Genomic DNA, 18,527 nt, shown 5'->3' on the forward strand with positions numbered 1-18,527 from the left:
TGTTCAGTGATAAAAATATATATATATTATATATAATATAATATTTCATTAAAACGATTGACTTGCCTTATAGGTCAAGTAGTAGTGTCACCATCATGAGCCAAATTTCACACCAATTCATAGCAATAGCAAATCAACGTTTACATGTAATAAAACCAAAAGCTAGATGAACACACACACACACACACACACACACACACACACACACACACACACACACACACACACACACACACACACACACAAGAAATAAATAAAATAACATATAGGCTATATTAACAAGTTAAATAATAATAAAAGTCAACATTTTCAACTATAAAAGCAACAAACTTGCACATAACAAGGTCTATAACTAAAGACAATGACAAATGAACATCAATAAAAACAAAAATAGGTTGACAAATGAATAGCAATGAACAATCAATATGAGTACAAAATATTACAAATATTAAAGTGAACACTACAAAATTGTTAACTATATTAACAACAAAACAACAGGCTACTGTTGAAACTATACAGCTATCCCTCCTTTCACCACTATAAAAAGAAAAAAAAAGTGTTTTAAAGTGCATCCTCTAGTGGTTGTGGCCCTAAGCGATCGGCATAGACTGCTTATGCCTTGGGACTGCTTATGCCTTGGGCTGACCCTGAGTAAAACAGTATTATACAACTATATAGGCTACGAATACACAGTTAAATCAAAACAGCTCTATACTTGCAGAGTGGTTTTTGCAGTCAATAGGGGTCATATTTAATGGCTTGTAAATGTCCAATGGTAGGCAGTAGGAGTAGGGCCATGGGATGTGTGTGTTGATAAGTTTAGTGAAATATGGGATGGGAGAATTCTGATAGCAGAAGTTGGTGGTAGCCAGTCTGCAAAATCTCAAGGTTTATTTTCATTGTGGTCCTCTGGGAAAAAAACAGAACAAACAGACAGAACTAACAAACAGAAACTATGACCTAACTCTTATCTGTATTTACATCACAGTCAATGAATGGTACATGTACCACATAATTGTTTAGTTAAAAGGACGCAGAGTACTATTGTGAGAACTCTACCAGGTGGGTCGATATTATGTGTGCTGCCTTTCAGTGTGCCCTTTTGAGATGAATCATTGCTGTTTTCATAATATTGTGTTTTGAAGATCCAATCTGGTTTTGTACGCATGGTTTCAATCACTATAATCTCCATCTCCATTCAGAGTTTCATGAATTGCAAAATCAACCCACAATGCCAGACCCTGCGCAAAGGGCATGTCTCACCCTCTATTTCAAGGATGATTCACTTTGACAATTGCTTAACATCTGTAGATGAAACCATTATCAATGAACTCCACATGGAAATTTACGTGATTACCTGAAAGGGGCAATCTGGGATTCAAACAGCAACAAATTGTTTGGCTATATCATTAATTTGATGTACCAATCCCAGATTAGGCTACATGGCTATGTACGTATATTAAAGCTGGCCGTAAGGTCCACCAATGGCATAATATTATAACAGTGCACTTTCAATGTCCTATAATGACCCTTGATTTTTTATTTAAATCACACAGCTTTAGCACTCTAATAAATTAGTATTGTTCAACAGTACACATACCATTATCGTAAAATGTTTTGTTGGTGTGTTTATCATACTGTGTAAGTGTAAGCTTTTAAAATATTCTAAATAACATCAAATCAAGCAAGGAGACATTTAATATTACAAAGGTATTGTTTAGTAAGACCTACAAATATTTGGAAAAAATGTCTGTGCAATACCATTCCAATAATTCAGTTCCACAAAAAGGGAGAATTCCTGCGTAAGATAACCCTAACCCTTGTTTAATTTGTACAACACTGACCTAGATAACCACAGCCATTGCCTGCCAAATTCACATTATTTTCAGCAGCTGAGATTATAGTTTAAGATTTAAACATTTAACTGTATCAAGTTGAGCAAGTTAGACAATAACGGCAACTGAAACAATATGATATGTTATCAAAGGGATCATTAAAGGTGATACGTTTCAATATCAGTGTCAATGTTAGACAGACATTATGTTGACATACGTCAATGCCTATTGCCTTTTTGTCTTGTGCTGCAATGTCAGGAATCAAAGCCTAAGAATTTTTCTCTCTTACACTTGATGCAACAATAAACTTGAACCAATGAACTACACATGGGTTATCCCCTAGGAGGACTTGGGGAAGTCTACAGTAAGTGACACATAACTATGCATACCAGCAATGAATATGGCATGCCAGTAATGTATTACACACACCACACACCCACAATATTAGGAACACCTGTACACCTTCTAATTCATTGAGGTTGTGTAATGGTGTGGGGAATGTTTTTTGGCACACTTTGGGCCCATTAATACCAATCAATCGTAGCTTGAATGCCACAGCCTATTTGTGTATTGTTGCTGACCATGTGCATCCCTTAATGGCCACAATGTACCATCTTCTAATGGCTACCTCCAGCAATGATAATGCACCATGTCACAAAGCAAAAGTAATCTCAAACTGGTTTCATGAACATGAATGAATGAATGGTCTTTATTGTCATTGATATAGTACAGGTACCAAACAACGAAATTTGGGAGGGGGGGCTCCCCTGGTGCTAGGAAAGAAAAAAACAAAAAAACAAGAAGGGAAAGGAGCTGGTTTACATAAATAAAGGCTATGTACGCTATCCACTATACTATACTATACAAATAAAACACTGTGCTGTACTCTATGCTATGCTATACCTATTCTAACATTTCCTATTCTCTGCAACCTTATGTACCCTAGGGTTGTCATATTGCACATAGTGTTATTGCACATTCATTTAAAGTGTCGCAGTTTGCAGGCTTGAAATGTACACATTTGTGCCTCAGCACTACACCTGATTTCAATCCAGCAGCTGCCATCAATCCGTCCAGACTGTCCAGGGCCCAGAACCTAGGTCTTTGCTGTGTTCAGGGCCTGAATGGCCCTGGGGTAGAAGCTGAGCTTCAGTCTGTTTGTCCTTGCGAACATGGTCCTGAACCGCCTGTTCGAGGGCAGCCAAGCAAAGTGTTCGTACCCAGGGTGGGATGGGTCTCTGGAGATCTTGGAGGCCTTCCTGAGGCAGCGTGTGTTGTACAGCTCTTCCAGAGAGGGGAGGGGGGCGCCGGTGATCTTCTGGGCCGATCTCACGACTCTCTGTAGCGCATTCCTCTCTGCGGCTGTGCAGCTGGAGAACCAGTTGCAGATGCAGTAGGTGAGGATGCTCTCCACTGCGCAGCGGTAGAAGGCCACCAGCATCTCCTGTCCGATGTGGTCTTTCCTGAGGACTCTCAGGAAGAAGAGCCGCTGTTGTGCCTTCTTGATGATGGCTGCTGTGTTGTTCTTCCAGGACAGGTCATCCTGTATGTGCACCCCCAGGAATCGGAGGGTTGAGACTCTCTCCACGCTCCCTCCGTCGATGAGCAGGGGCTGGACCTCAGATTTTTTCCTCCTGAAGTCCACGATGATTTCCTGGGTCTTTGACTGGTTCAGCAGCAGGTTGTTAACCTTGCACAGCTTGCTCAGCTGCTCTACCTCATCCCTGTATGCCGCCTCGTCCCCCCCCCGAGATGCAGCCCACCACGGTGGTGTCGTCTGCAAACTTTACGATGGAGTTGCTGGGGTGGACGGGGGTGAAGTCGTAGGTGTAGAGGTTGTAGAGGATGGGGCTTAGCACGCAGCCCTGGGGGGACCCAGTGCTGAGTCTGAGGGCTGTGGAGGTGTGGGAGCCCACCCGCACCCTCTGGGGGCGGTCGGACAGGAAGTCCTTGATCCATGCACATATAGAGTGTGATAGTCCCAGGTCTAGTAGTTTGGTCACTAGCCTGTCTGGAAGGATGGTGTTGAAGGCAGAGCTGAAGTCCACAAAGAGCAGTCTCGCGTCGCTGTTTCCCCTCTCGCACTCACATGGCAATGAGTTCAGTGTTCATCAGAGGCCTTGCCAGTCACCAGATCTGAATCCAACAGAATACCTTTGAGATTCACAGCTTGAAAGTGCACCTGAAATATCTGCAGGAATTGTGTGATGCAATCATGTCATCCTGGACCAGAATCTCAAAGGAATGTTTCCAACATCTCAGTACCACGGTACCATGAAGAATTGCGGCTGTTTTGAGAGTAATGGGGGGGCCCTACCCAGTATTAGTATAGTGTTCCTAATAAAGTGGTGTGTGTGTATATTGTAACAGTGAAACAAGAGTCAGATGAGACAGAAGAAAAAAGGGGTGAAAACACTGTCAACGATCAGTGAAACAGTAGGAGGGAAAACAGGCAGGTAAGCAACTATTTGACTGCTTCATGTGTGCTTTTTGGTTGAAAAAGTTGAATGGTGTTTTCAGTCTTCCTGGTCAACTGCAGTTCAATGTCAGTACTGTATGCATGCTAAACACTACAGTATTTTGTTTTGGGTTTTTTGCAGATGATTCCTAGCATCAAGAGTGGGATGTGTAATGTAATTCATGCAAATTAAACAGAATAACCTTTAATGAAACACAAGGTGACATGGAAACAGATGGACAATGACTGGTCAGTTTTGGGATGGTTGAGATGTGGTTAGTCAGAGTTAGTTTAGCCTAACCCTCTTTCGAAAGTACCTAAGGAACAACTGAGAAGAGGTGTGCCAATAGCTTGTAATATGGCTTGTAAATACAAACAACTACTGAGTTAAAAACAATAGAGAGAGGGAGAGGTGATATATTTGTTTACTTTAAGGCATGTTATACAATCTCAGAGACAAAGACAATACACTGAATTGTAAAAAAAGAAATAGTGATTCAGCTAACACAGCTGTGACAAAGTCACATCATATTTGCTGTAATTCAAATTAAGCACATTCCAGTTAACTTTGTATAAATATATCTATGAAATCTGTGAACTTAATCTTAAATGGAGTCAGACAGGTACAATGCTACAGTACTTAACAGTATGCGACATATCCCCTGGCGTAAAAAATTAAAATAAAAATAAAATAAAGGGTTTCATTGTTGTTGGTACCCTGACTATCCTTTTGGGGATAATAAAGAGAGGTTGATTGATGGATTGATAACACCAACTAAATTCTTTGGAGTGAGGAATAATATGCCCTATAATCTGCTTGTCAAAGGAAACCACTTCTTCACTTTTCCCCCTAAAATAACTAGATTAACTCTTTCCAGGATATCATGCACTTCATTCACAAATTGTTGTCCGGTATGCTTCTTAATCCTTTGGAGGAGCTTTAGAGTGGACTCATTTTCAGAGGCACCTTTCACTTTTCTTCTAAGCACTGTCAAGAGTCTTCTCTGCTTTCTCTGTGAGACGATCTGCAATGTCATGAATTCCATCAACTCCTGATCACAAACATCTTGCTCTAGGAGGTGGAGAATAAAGGAGAAAGAGAGCACATTCATTTTAAGGGAACACATTGTTGACACACATTTCAGTTGTAGTAGGCAAAATACATTATGGTCATTCAATACCCTCTATTGTTACTAACATGACTTAGGCTATACAATATAGCCTAAGTAATTTTCACGTCTGATTCTCACCTGTAGCTGTTCTTGAACCATTTTTGCATGCTGAGCAGTAAACATCATGTTTGTCATCGCCAGGTATGGCAGCATGCCCGGTTTGACACACTGATAACTCCTGGCAGGCTTTTGTGCTGGAGGAGTCAGCGGAGAAGTAACCCCCTGGGCATGGTGCACACTTTACATCAGTGTGTGCTGTTCCTGTAAAGATTAAGTCTATATATATAACACAAACCACTTATACTCGAACTAATAAACATTTTTGTTTATCGTCAGTGTGACAATAAGGCGGATGTTACCACTTACCATTCAAGGTGACTCCTTCACCGCGGGGACACTTGCTATGCTCAAAGCATGATCCATATCTCATGTAAAGTCCCTGCTTACACTCGCACTCTCTGTTGTTCTTTGGGCCGCATGGCACGGATTCGATCTCATATTCTGTGCAAAACCGATTACAATAACGACAACGCTCGACATAGTTCCAGACCTCTGTATAAGTTGAGCTAGGGCAGTCTGCACACTTGGTCTTGCTATCCTTCGTGCAATGCTCGAGCAGAAAGGTTCCTGGAGGACATGTGTTGCACGTCAGGGATTCCCCCGTGTCGTCGTCAGTCCTGATGTACGTCGCAGCAGCTGACTGGAAGCCACACTGCGCTACTGCCAGGAGCGGTAGAAAGTAATGAATCAGCTAAAGAGAGAAGACACACATTCTAAATTAATAACATATTTTGTACATAAAAATGTAATAAGTTCAATTCTATCAATAGCCCGCAAATTAATATTCCGTTTCAAAAATAGTTATTGATCAAAATAAACAGCGCACGTTAGGGATCTAACGATTTCAAGGCTATTCAATAGAAACATTTGTATTCTGTAACATTTTATACATTCTATATAGAAACATTTAACTCACCGTGCACATGTTTCTCCTTTGGTAGGGTAAACTACAAATAATGTTCACAAATAATCCTCCAATTTTATATGCTTACACGAGGGATGAGTCATAATTCCCAGCACAACTCGAAGTTTAGACCTCCTCCTAATTACTTCTGTTTTTGTGATAATTTAATTCATGCGTTACAGCTTTGCTGTAGTCTTTCCTTGTATGTCCACTATTTCCTTCTTACAGTCTTCTAGTACCAGCACTCCATACTAAATTGCACCTACTTTTCTTCTGAAGAGAACAACACAGGGTTCCTACACATTTTCCATTTAAAATGACTTATCCAGACCTACATTTTCAGACTGCTCAGTTGATTTGTGGGTTTCTGTTTCTGTAAACAATGTGTGTATTGGGTGTCATTTGTAAAGTTGATTCATCCTTCTTTACAGGCCTGTTATCTACACATTTAGATCAATCTGACTAAATGTTTGATTGAGTGAGTTTTGAGTTAATCACCTAAATATCTACGTGACATCTTAAATTAGTGTTTTGAATTGAATAAAATTCTGACCTCTGGTATGTTATGCCATACTTAATAACAACCAGACTATATTTTATGGACACAATGACAAAAACACAAATGGAAAATAATTACATGATCACATACTGTACTTTTAATAAAAGTTATAAAATACATTTGGTAAATATTTGCATATTGTACATACATTTATGAACCTCAAATACAAAAGTAACAACACAAATACTCATTTTCTTTGGCTGCTGGGAAAGAAATAGGAAATTTTGCTTTGTGCTTTCCCAGGCGGCAAGTTTGAAGCTGAAAGAGACCCAAAAGACAATTGGACAATGGTCATTGACTACAATGATAATAATTTCCTCTAGGCCTATAATGTCTATATCCAAGTTTAAGTCTACATTAGCAACTGTTCATGGCACTGTGTGTATAGTTGTAGAACAAAAGTTTTTTTTTTTTACTGCCTAACAGCCTAGCTATCTGCCCTGCCAAGTTTTGTATCTTGGTAATATAATATTATTATCCCAACACCTGTGAAGCTAAACATGCATTTTATTGATATGTCACACTTTTCCTGATTCAGTAATTAGTGATTCAGTCATATTTAGTCTGACATCCCACGGACTGCTATTGTACTGTTATGAAGCATGCTCTTTTATAGGATTAGGATTTCACCTTACCTTCCATTAGCTGGTCTGGAGGATTACAAGAGGGAGCATTTGAGCTGCTGGCAGAGTCGCCTGTCAAAGCATCCAGCATGTCTTTGTACTGCTTCTTATGGTGAGGCCGGATGAACAGGCCAAATGCTGCCAGACAAAGGTTAACACATTTAACATGCATCCAAATAGTTTCATGTCACATCAATAGATCTTTAATGTCCAGATTAAATTCAATATGAGGATGCAAACAATTATATAGGTGGGGAGCTCCATGGCAGTCTACATCTTAAAATAGTGACATTGTTCCAATGTTCCTCCAGTAATAATAATAATAAAATAATTTTTAGTCGTTTTTTTCAGTACAGTAAGAGACACAGCTTCTCCCCCAATATGTATGTGTGTGTGTATATTATTGTGTGTTATATTATTGTGTGTGTGTGTGTATAATATTGGGGGAGAAGCTGTGTCTCTTACTGTACTGAAAAAAAAAAGAAGACTAAAAAGTACTATATATACATACATACTAAATACTTACTAACGAGGAGACTGAAGTATTCATTTTTCTCCGTTAACAAACTCACTACTGTCGTCACCAGGTTTTCATAGTTGTCCGTCTTTTTGTAGTTCTGAATGGCTGTGAACATTTGGTTGGATTTCTCAATCCCAATAGCTTTTTTCACATCTGAGATAAAGTTGGTATACATTTGGCTCTTCTGAGCGGACTGGACTGTTGTCTGCTCTTCACGTTGAGAACCAACTAGTGGGCACAGATAATAATGACATTATTGTATGTACAGTATATATTTTCTTGTTATTTCTAGATATAGTAGTTCTAGTTCCAAAACAATGTAGCCTTCAGATCATAAATAGCTCTAAAGGGATATGATACGATCTAATCTAATCAAAACCTAATGAAATCAACCATTTAATGCAAATTAGATTAAGTTCTCAGTAAATGTACCTGAATCATACATCCTAATAATCCTTTCTATGCACTAGGGATTACTAACAGACTAAGGATGACCCTGTAGATACAGCTGCACCTGCCTGCACAGAAGCAACATCAGCAGCACTAATGAGGGAGCTGACAAGGATGCAGACCAATAATACACATCAGTAAAGCTCACCATGCACTCTCCACAAAAACAGAAATCTGCATGGAAAAACCATTATTCTCTATGGCGGTGACGCTTGGAAAACTACTAATCCTCAAGTCAATAAACTATCATTTTTTAAATATGTAAGCCAACATAAAAACCTCAAAGACCTCCAGAACTCAACAGTTTCATATTGTAAAGAAAAGAGAAGTGGATTGAACACACGCTCAGTCAAACATTACAAGACAGGCACTGGGCTACAACGTAAAAGGAAGCGCCTCTCAACAGTCAGGAGAAAGTCAATGCAGCCTGTCACCTGTTTGCATTAGATTCTTGGACAAGTGGTCTCTTTCTCCACTCGTGCCGTGGTTCCCCAGGTGATGGCCCCCGTTATTGAGCTGCAGACTTGTGTTGCAGGTGGAGCTCGAGTCAGATGACACAGACTTGGCTTTGAAACAAACAGAATGAAACCAAATCTTAATGCCTTGATAAGAGGTAAAAAGCAGACATGTGAGGTTTTTCCATCTGTTACACTTGGACATACACTTTTTTCGTAAATAACAAGATATATCAAGATTTTACAGAAAACATTATGAGTCAAAAAGCTGATGGGACATCTGTCTAGGCTGAAGCAGACAGTGGCCACACTTGGGATCAGCGAAAAAAAAGAAGGGAAAAAAATCATGACGCCTGTGGAATTTCTATTGGCTGCTGTGCCGCTCACACGTACTGCGGAAGGTAATCAAAACTGGAGATGCGTCAGCGTGGTAGATAATTAACCATACATTTCAGTAAATTACTCAAATTACCTTACCTTAAATGTGTGACCTAGACGAATGTTACAACTAGCAGTGTGTGCTTATTATGCAGGAGACCAGTGAGCATCAATTCAGTTTGTCGATTGTAGAGCAAACATGCTTAACTTATGAGCAGTGTATGCACAAACTGCATCACTAAACGCAACTCTTTTAACATGCTTACAGTATGTCAAGCACATATTTTCGTTGTTTGGTCAGCACTACTAATTCAAAATCATCTGCTTTTACTTGTATATTTCCACACACCTTAACAGGTCACAGCTCAACAGTTTGTCTCATTGGTGCGTATATAAGCTCCACTGCAGATTGCCATGACCAAAAACATGCATCAGCTCATAAATCCTAGGAAAAACGTGGCACCTGAAGACATTCAACTCTCTTTTTCACCAATCACTCCCCTTTTTTAATTCAAAATAACACTTCACATCAACCACTAATTCCTGTACATCAGTTTATATAGTCCAGTGTGTATTTTCTCAAATAATAAACAATTGCAGCTCCATAATGTAACCAAGGGTGAGGACTGAGTTGTTGTATGGTGGTGGTTGTTGTTTTTACCCTGACTGCACCATACATTTCCCAATTGGGACAATAGAGCTATTTATTGATGACGTACCCCCCTGCTGCATGAGTGTTTCCTTCTCTTCCTTGGAGAGCGAGTGATCAGGTTTGTATCCACAGCCCTGGCCAGTCAGCTCCAGACATTTCTCGTCAAATGACTTTTTATGATGGGGCCGTATGAACTGGTAGAAACCTGAAACATATCGGCCAGACTGGATTATAGATCAGACCTGAAACGTGTACACACATTAACCGTACTATGAGCCATGTATTTTATGCACAAGTGAGGCCCAACAATAATTAATTGTTTAATTTTTTGTGTGTCTGAACAAAACCTGCTTATCAGCATATAATTGTGTTCACATTGGAACATTGTTTCGCAGTATTTCTTTGGACAATGTGAATAATTTGGCATTGTATCAGTGTTACAGGTAACTGATACTAATTTAATTGAATTTGCAACAGTTCCTGGAAGTCACTAGGGAGGCATTTCTTGTCATCACTTTCAGGAGAACAATAAAAAATATATATATAATAAGTTCCTTTTTTATGCCGGGCTGGATTGACAAGAATAACTTGTGACTAATACAAACAAGTTTCAACTTCCTGTTTCAGTCATGGTGCTGATTAGACATAATAGGATGATTCAGCACCATGATTCAGAATATGAATGCCAATGACCAAAGTGAGAGGAGAGTAATCACTACACAATCATCGCAAGACTGTCACACATGTGGCTCATGATAACGTTGACTAATACACCGTCCACACTACTGCATTGTGCCACGTCACTGGCCTGGGTATGATTCCATTATCATTGCTGGAACTATGCTGGAAAGGACAATGTGAAAAGAAAATATCTGAGCCAGCACAGTAAGGTTTGCAGGTTTACAGCACAATAGTGTGAAAAGGGGATAGAACAACAATTAAAGTGTATGTGGGGTCAATGTAAGCATGTATGGGTTGTGTCCCGCACCTCTGAGCAGGCTGTGTGTGTTGGTGTCCTCAGTGAAGAGGCCTGCTGCTTCAGCCATCAGCTCATCCAGACTGTCCGTCCTCTTGTACGTCTGAAGGGCCTGCATGATTCGCTGGAAATTCACCTGACTCAAAGTCCTCTTCATCTCCGCCAGGAACGTCTTGGCTTTTCCCGCCTTGTTCTCCTCAGACACATCAGGAAGGGGGGTGGTTTTCTTGAGGGTCGAGAGAGACATTGTTTATCATTGTGTCATGTATGAGTGTGTCATATCTACAGTGCCTTCGGAATGTATTCAGACCCCTTCACTTTTTCCCCATTTTGTTGTGTTAGACTCAATTTAAAATGGATTAAATTAAATTAAGAATTTGCCATCAATCCACACACAAAACCCCAGAAAGACAAGGTGAAAATGTAAATCAGAGACCCTACAAAAACAATGATATTAATTCCAACTATTATCCTTGCATTTTAACAGTGTCAAAGCAAAGGGTCTGAATACTTATGTAGGTATTTCTGTATTTACATTTTAATAAATGAAAAAAAGTGAAAGTGTTTTCGAATACATTTTCTACACGGTGTACAGGTGGTTTGCCCTTGCTTGCATGCTATGCGCCGGTGGTCCTCGGGCCTCTCCTCGGGGCCCCCCGGCCGCCTCGCGTGCTTGGTCTGTTCCGCCGCTGAGGCAACTGCTTGGCTAGCCTGGTGCGGGGCTATTATGGTCTGTTCTTGGTTGGCTGGGCTGGGTATGCTGGTGGTGGGGCGGGTTGGGTGTGTGGGGCGGCTGGGGCCTCCCGGGGGGGGGGGTTTGGGGGCCGCTGCTGTGTGCTGGTAGGCAAACTGGTAGCAGTCGCTCTATGAGTAGAGGGCTGCAAGGGAATTCTCCTGGCTACACAGTGTACAGGTTTTTTACCTTTGCCTGCTTGCAGCTCTGTCATCATGTGAAGCGCATTAAGTCACATCTTGTGAGAAATGCGCTATACAAATAACATTTGATTTGATTTGTTTTGTTTCTGGGGTATTGTGTGTGGACTGATGGCAAATTCTTTTAATTTAATCCATTTTAAATTGAGTCTATAACACAACAAAATGTGGAAAAAGTGAAGGGGTCTGAATACTTTCCGAAGGTGCTGTATAAGATGAACAGACTGAGTGATTTGAAAGACAAAGTTAGGAGAAGAGACCGCTAAGCATGAATGTTGCAACTCATAATAAATCAAAATTAGTCAGTTAAATTAGTCAGCATGTCGCCACCATAAACGGTGGCATGTGGCATGTGGCTATGCTGAGCCTGTTTGCAACTTCTTGTTCCTCAAAACTCTGCTATTGAGTCAGAAAACAGTGTAGTCAATGGAAGATAAAGAAAAAAGAGAAGAGGGGTCCAACACATTCATCAAAATATATTCACCTTGATGTCAACTTTGAATATACACATACCCGCTCTTGGACTAGTTTGATTTTACGTTTTCCTCCCCGCAATTCGTCATCCACGCGTTTGTCATATTGTAGAGACAACGTGGATAAGCGGTTGGCCTAAAGAAAATGGAAACATGATAAGACAATGTGTTTGTAATCACAAGCAACTATTGCAACAGTGACCAACTCAATACCATATTGAGACTAGAAAACAGTATCACAGCATTTGCTTTTCTCACAGGACCACAGTACAGGACAGAAACTGATGATTTCATCGTCTTGTGTTTTTTCTTTTTCGTAAGAGAATGGGACGTAAGAGAACATCAACATGTCAGTGTGCCCTTTTTCCATTCTTGCTTAATGATTAACCAATGTTTGTTTAAACTTTAAAGCATCATGGAATGATGGGTTTCATAAAACAGCAATAACAGAGATAAAGAGAGAGAAGCACCATAGCACACAGTGACCCATCATTCCATGATGGGTCACTGGTCACCATCATTCCATGACTCAAATCTGATCCATGCCCTGCTGACATACCCTCACTTACTTTCCTGTTTTTCTTCACTATCTCTATCAGTATAAGTAGTATAGGAGTGGGACTGCCACACTCCAAAAAAAAGAGACACTTTGAGGTTCTCATAACCCTATCCTTTTAGATTCACTGACTCAAGCACCACTAGGAATGCACATTTTGGGGAATATTCAGAGGTGGAAACCTTCTGTGGGAATTAACAGGAATATGTGGGAATTAACAGGAATATGTGGGAATTAATATTAATAGCATTTAAGTAATGTTTTTTACATTGGATAGATTTACCATATCATATGGAGACAGAAACATAAACCTTTTACCATATCATAATTAGATATAATTGAAAACGATTGATAATTTGTTATGAATTGAACTTTAATTAAATGAGTTGACCCCTCATATGGGATGAAAAAGAGAACACTGAATGATCCCCAATGATCCATCCTAACACTAACTTCATCATATAGTCCTTGGCTCAGACAGTGTAGTAGTGTGGGCTCAATAGCATCTCATTAGTGTGCAAGATCTTGAGAATCGGCTGTACATGTAATGGAAGAGTGCATTGTAATTCCATTGAATTGAGGATAGTTTAACCAAAATATGCGACAAGACCTAGAATTGCCTTATGTGTATCCCACAAAAAGGTTCACTGTTATAAGCTAACTTTTGTGATGAATTTAAGCAAAATTCCCGGGCTTAACTTCCTGTGGAAAAATTCCGGAATGTTACTGGAAAGTTTCTCACCCTTTGCAACCGTAGGTACCACAGTGCATCATTTAGTACAAGGTAGTGACAAATGGTGGTGAATTTACTGAGATATGTACTGTGTCAGAAAGTACCCCTTATGGCTACATATTTACCAAATAATAATGTCATCATTTCAGATGTGTGTTCATTGATGTCGCAAAAATTGGGGTTGCATCAATGCAATTGGTCTGAAGACCCTGACTAACTAGCACAAATACTGTAAGTAATTTCCTGGATGCTATTACACAGTGTACACTGTCTTTCAGCGTATAAAAATAAAATAAAAAGTATCACTACTTTTGAGCAAGCCGGAAATAGTCACCATTGGAGCTCTTGGCTTTACATTTTTCTGAAGCTAGTACAAACTGGCCCGCTCGATTATAGTGTGACAGTGTACTAAGGCTGCCACGATTAGTCGACTAGTCACGACGACGTCGACTACCAAAATCGTCGCCGACATATTTGGTAATCGCCGTAGTCGCATGTTTTTTTGGAGCTGAAATAAGTGTTTTTTTTTGCCTAGCACCAGGGGAGCCCCCCCTCCCAAATGTCGTTGTTTGGTACCTGTACTATATCAATGACAATAAAGACCATTCATTTCATTCGATAAGCATTCGTTTTTCTTCCCTGAAGCTGCCACTGGCTAGCGTCTCCCAGTGTCTTTGATGTACATGCGCAGTGTCGGTCATCCGGGGCACACATGACTTCCCCGGAAAAACAAACAGAGAAATGTCTTCCTGTCCTCGTACCTCTAAAGTGTGGGAGCATTTCAACCACAACGTTGAAAAAAAGAATGTAAAATGTAAAATTTGCAAAGCTGAACTCGCTTATCATGGCAGCACGTCTATGATGCGCGAGCATCTAAAAAGGAAGCACGTTGTGGCAGATGACGAGGAAGACGATGGCTCGTCTCGGTAAGCTAGTTAGCTTGTTATTGGCTAACGATATCGTTACGTTAAAAGCCTTCTTACATTATTTTACGTTGTCATCAAAGCGATACTTATCAAATAGCTAAAAATTTTGTCTTTAACGTTACAGTGCTAAGAAGGCGCGTTCTACTATGAGATGAGTGAAGCAAAGCAACACTTTTGTACTCTGTACAAGTATTTATTTTTGTTTTTGTATTCTTTTGGTTGCCTAGTGCCTAGCCTACCTCATTTTACTCAGCAGTTTGCACCCTCTACTACTCTTTACATTACATTACATGCAAGTGATGCCAGAAATAAATCATTCATTAAAGTTCATTAAAATATCTATTTTTGAGTGAACAATCATTTTAATTGTCTTTATTTTTAGTTAGCACATGCCTACAACAACAACTAACAACTTCAAGCTACATTTAGAAGCTGATTTAGAAGATGATAGCTAAATAAGAGCGATTGAGTAATTGTGCGATAAGCTGTAATTTATGATCCGATTAGTCGACTAATCGTTAAAATAATCGGTGACTAGTCGACTATGAAAATAATCGTTTGTGGCAGCCCTACAGTGTACAAGCTTCCATTGAATGTATAACCATACCCTTTCTTCGCCTGCTAGAGCCTCATCTTCCTCTCCATTGCGTCGGTCACTGTGCTCTAAGGCGTCCAGCAGGCCAGCTGGTCTCCTCCGGCTCGCCTCCATCTCTGTCTCATATTCTATACAGATCCTGGCCATGCCATCGCTGCCACCGTGCTCATCTGAGACCAGAGGGGACATAATCGTCATTTGCAAAGATACATACTGTATGACATAAAGAGAACTACGTTGCGTAGACACTTAGCAGTAGAACAAAATGGTGAAAATTGAAAATGAACATAGTATTACATTATCAGTTTAAAAAGAAAATGACCCACCTGAAAGTGTAATAAATTCCCAATAATGTAATAAGGCATTACATTATCAGTAAAAATGTTATTACAATATCAGTCAGGTTATTTTATGACATTATTGGTAAATTATTACATTATTGGGTTTTATTACATTTTCGATGGAGTTAAGTGGACATTTTATAACATTATCAGGCGTTATTACATTATCAAGAAATTATTACATTATAGGGTGCTACAGTCCTTGATAATGACAGTAGTACCATGTCAGTCCAAAACCTATTGTTGACAATAGCTAAAAGCTAAAGCTAAGCTGATTTGCAGTACAGCGTCACCAGGGTTGGGGTTAAATAGCGCTCCTGCTACCACGTCGGAGTAATCCCGCAATTGCAGTTAGAAATGACAGAAATCCACCGAGTGCAACGCTTGTAGAAAATACGACCATTTTGTTTTGTCGAGAGCTGGAGGCGGCAAGAAACATGACGGAGACGGCCGCCTCATAATTCTCTATGCAGGAAAAACCCTGCTACTATTCGGCAGTTAACATTCGGTCTTTTCACACATTCGGCCGAATACCGAATGTGCTTTTTTTGCTATTATTCGGTCAATTCCATTCGGTGGCCGAACCTTTGGTGCATCCCTAGTTTTGAGACTTGATGACTTGAAGTCTTGACTACACTTTACTGTATCTAAAAAACATGTAAATCATTCATTAGTGTCAATGAAACTATGTCCACAAAGGTTTCAGTTGCACTTACTGGAGGCCTATGCATCTCATGAATGACTTAATTTATACAGTCACCATATAAAGATGTGTCACATAAGGGAGTGATTGACCCCATAGCAGTATCATAATCATGATGTGTATATTAGATCATTAGGTGATACTCACTTAGCCGCCGCCTTTTGAGGCTAGGCACATGGGAGTCCAGCACCTTGGCTTTCTGGGCAGGGGAGCCCTGGGTTCTGCTCTGAGAAGAGTGACAGGGTCCAGCATTGGCACACTGGGAATCTATAGAGCGCACAGTCCCACAGTTTCCTTCTGGGGCCTTCTGCGGAGGGGGCCTCTGTCACATTTAAACACATCCAGATCACAAGTCAAGGTCAGGTTTCAGCATAAGATGAAACACATCTCCAATTCATTGGGCAGAACTCTAAGACAAGGAATAACAATATTCCTCATCAAGAGAGATCTACTCTAAATTCTAAGGAAAGATATAGGAAATCTGAAGTTTACATACACTTAGGTTGAAGTCATTAAAACGTGTTTTTTAACCACTCTACAGATTTAATGTTAACAAACTATAGTTTTGGCACTTAGGACATCTACTTTGTGCATGACACAAGTAATGTTTCCAACAATTGTTTACAGACAGATTATTGCGCTTATAATTTACTATATCACAACTCCTGTGGGTCAGAAGTTTACATACACTAAGTTGACTGTGCCTTTGGAACAGCTTGGGAGAAAATGATTTGATAGGCTAATTTATATAATTTGAGGTGTACCTGTGGATGTATTTTAAGGTCTACCTTCAAACTCAGTGCTTCTTTGCTTGACAACACAAATTGAACTGTTTGGCCATAATGACCACTCCTTTTTGGAGGAAAAAGGGGCAGGGGCTTGCAAGCGGAAGAACACCATCCCAACTGTGAAGCACAGACAGAATCATGATGTGGGGGTGCTTTGCTGCAGGAGGGACTGATGCACTTCACAAAATAGATGGTATCATGAGGAAGGAAAATTATGTGGATATATTGAAGCAACATCTCAAGACATCAGCCAGGAAGTTAAAGCTTGGTCATAAATGGGTCTTCAAATGGACAGCGACTCCAAGCATACTTCCAAAGTTGTGGCAAAATTACTTAAGAACAAAGTCAAGGTACTACAGTGGCCATCACAAAGCCCTGACCTCAATCCTATAGACAATTTGTGGGCAGAACAGAAAAAGTGTGTGCTAGCAAGGAGGCCTACAAACTCAGTTACACCAGTTCTGTCAGGAGGAATGGGCCAAAATTCTACCACCAGCTTGTGGAAGGCTACCTGAAACATATGACCCAAGTTAAACAATTTAAAGGCAATGCTACCAAATACTAACAAAGTGTATGTAAACTTCTGACCCTCTGGGAATGTGATGAAAGAAACAAAAACTGAAATAAATACTTCTCTCTACTATTAATATGACATTTCACATTCTTAAAATAAAGTAGTGGTCCTAACTGACCGAAGACAGGGAATGTTTACTAAGATTACATGTTAAGAATTGTGGAAAAACTGAGTTTAAATGTATTTGGCTATGGTGTATGTAAACTAAGGTGTATGTAAGGTGTACTCTGCTGCACGCCTCCTCTCAAACACCCGCTCCCGTGACCACATCACTCCTGTCCTCCACTCTCTCCACTGGCTCCCCATCAAAGAACGTATCCAATTCAAAGTCCTCATCCTCACATACAAAGCCCTCCATAGCCTGGCCCCCCCTTACCTGACTGACCTCCTTCTCCCCCACCGCCCTACCTGTACCCTCCGATCCTCATCCATTGTTCCCCTCACTGTCCCACCCTCAAAACTCAAAGGCTTCGGTCACCGTGCCTTTTCACGAGCTGCACCCCGCCTCTGGAACTCTCTCCCTCAACCACTCAGAGACTCACCCTCACTCCTCACTTTTAAATCCCACCTCAAAACCTACCTGTTCTCCCATGCCTACAGCCTCCCCTACCCCTAGCCATCTCCCCCATCCCGGCCACCCCGGCCCCCCCCCTGGACACGCATACAACCTCCCCTACCCCTACCCATCTCCCCTAACCCTGCCACCCCCCTGATATCCATACAGCCTCCCCTACCCCTAACCACCTCCCCTGTCCCTACCACCCCCACCCTCCCCGTTCGCTGACTCTGTGTCCCATGTTACTTGTTGTTTTTGTGTTTTCCGTATCTCCTATATTGTCAGCGTCTTTGAGCCTCGGAAAAGC

General features: G+C 40.6%; 2 protein-coding genes across 2 annotated transcripts in view; both read right to left on the reverse strand.

The window, feature by feature from the left end:
* Positions 1-5,099: 5,099 nt before the first annotated feature.
* LOC308160575 (tumor necrosis factor receptor superfamily member 6B-like) lies at positions 5,100-6,450 on the reverse strand (the record flags this gene model as incomplete). Its single annotated transcript, XM_080534518.1, has 4 exons — positions 5,100-5,365; positions 5,544-5,726; positions 5,832-6,216; positions 6,442-6,450. 4 exons carry the CDS (start codon positions 6,448-6,450, stop codon positions 5,100-5,102), a joined length of 843 nt encoding a protein of 280 aa, XP_080390644.1.
* A 241-nt stretch (positions 6,451-6,691) lies between these two features.
* The window catches only part of rtel1 (regulator of telomere elongation helicase 1), a gene marked incomplete at its 3' end in the record, with an annotated part of 31,349 nt that continues 19,513 nt past the window's right edge, over positions 6,692-18,527 (reverse strand). The window contains exons 20-28 of the mRNA XM_080534519.1: positions 16,450-16,624; positions 15,271-15,428; positions 12,489-12,584; positions 11,055-11,268; positions 10,134-10,271; positions 9,016-9,147; positions 8,138-8,359; positions 7,624-7,749; positions 6,692-6,702 (exon numbers count right to left, since the gene is read on the reverse strand). Coding sequence (XP_080390645.1) covers positions 6,692-6,702; positions 7,624-7,749; positions 8,138-8,359; positions 9,016-9,147; positions 10,134-10,271; positions 11,055-11,268; positions 12,489-12,584; positions 15,271-15,428; positions 16,450-16,624 — 1,272 coding nt within the window. The remainder of the gene's footprint in view (positions 6,703-7,623; positions 7,750-8,137; positions 8,360-9,015; positions 9,148-10,133; positions 10,272-11,054; positions 11,269-12,488; positions 12,585-15,270; positions 15,429-16,449; positions 16,625-18,527) is intronic.

The sequence above is a fragment of the Nansenia antarctica genome, assembly GCF_963989245.1.
Source record: "Nansenia antarctica genome assembly, chromosome: 6".
Lineage (NCBI taxonomy): Eukaryota > Metazoa > Chordata > Actinopteri > Argentiniformes > Microstomatidae > Nansenia > Nansenia antarctica.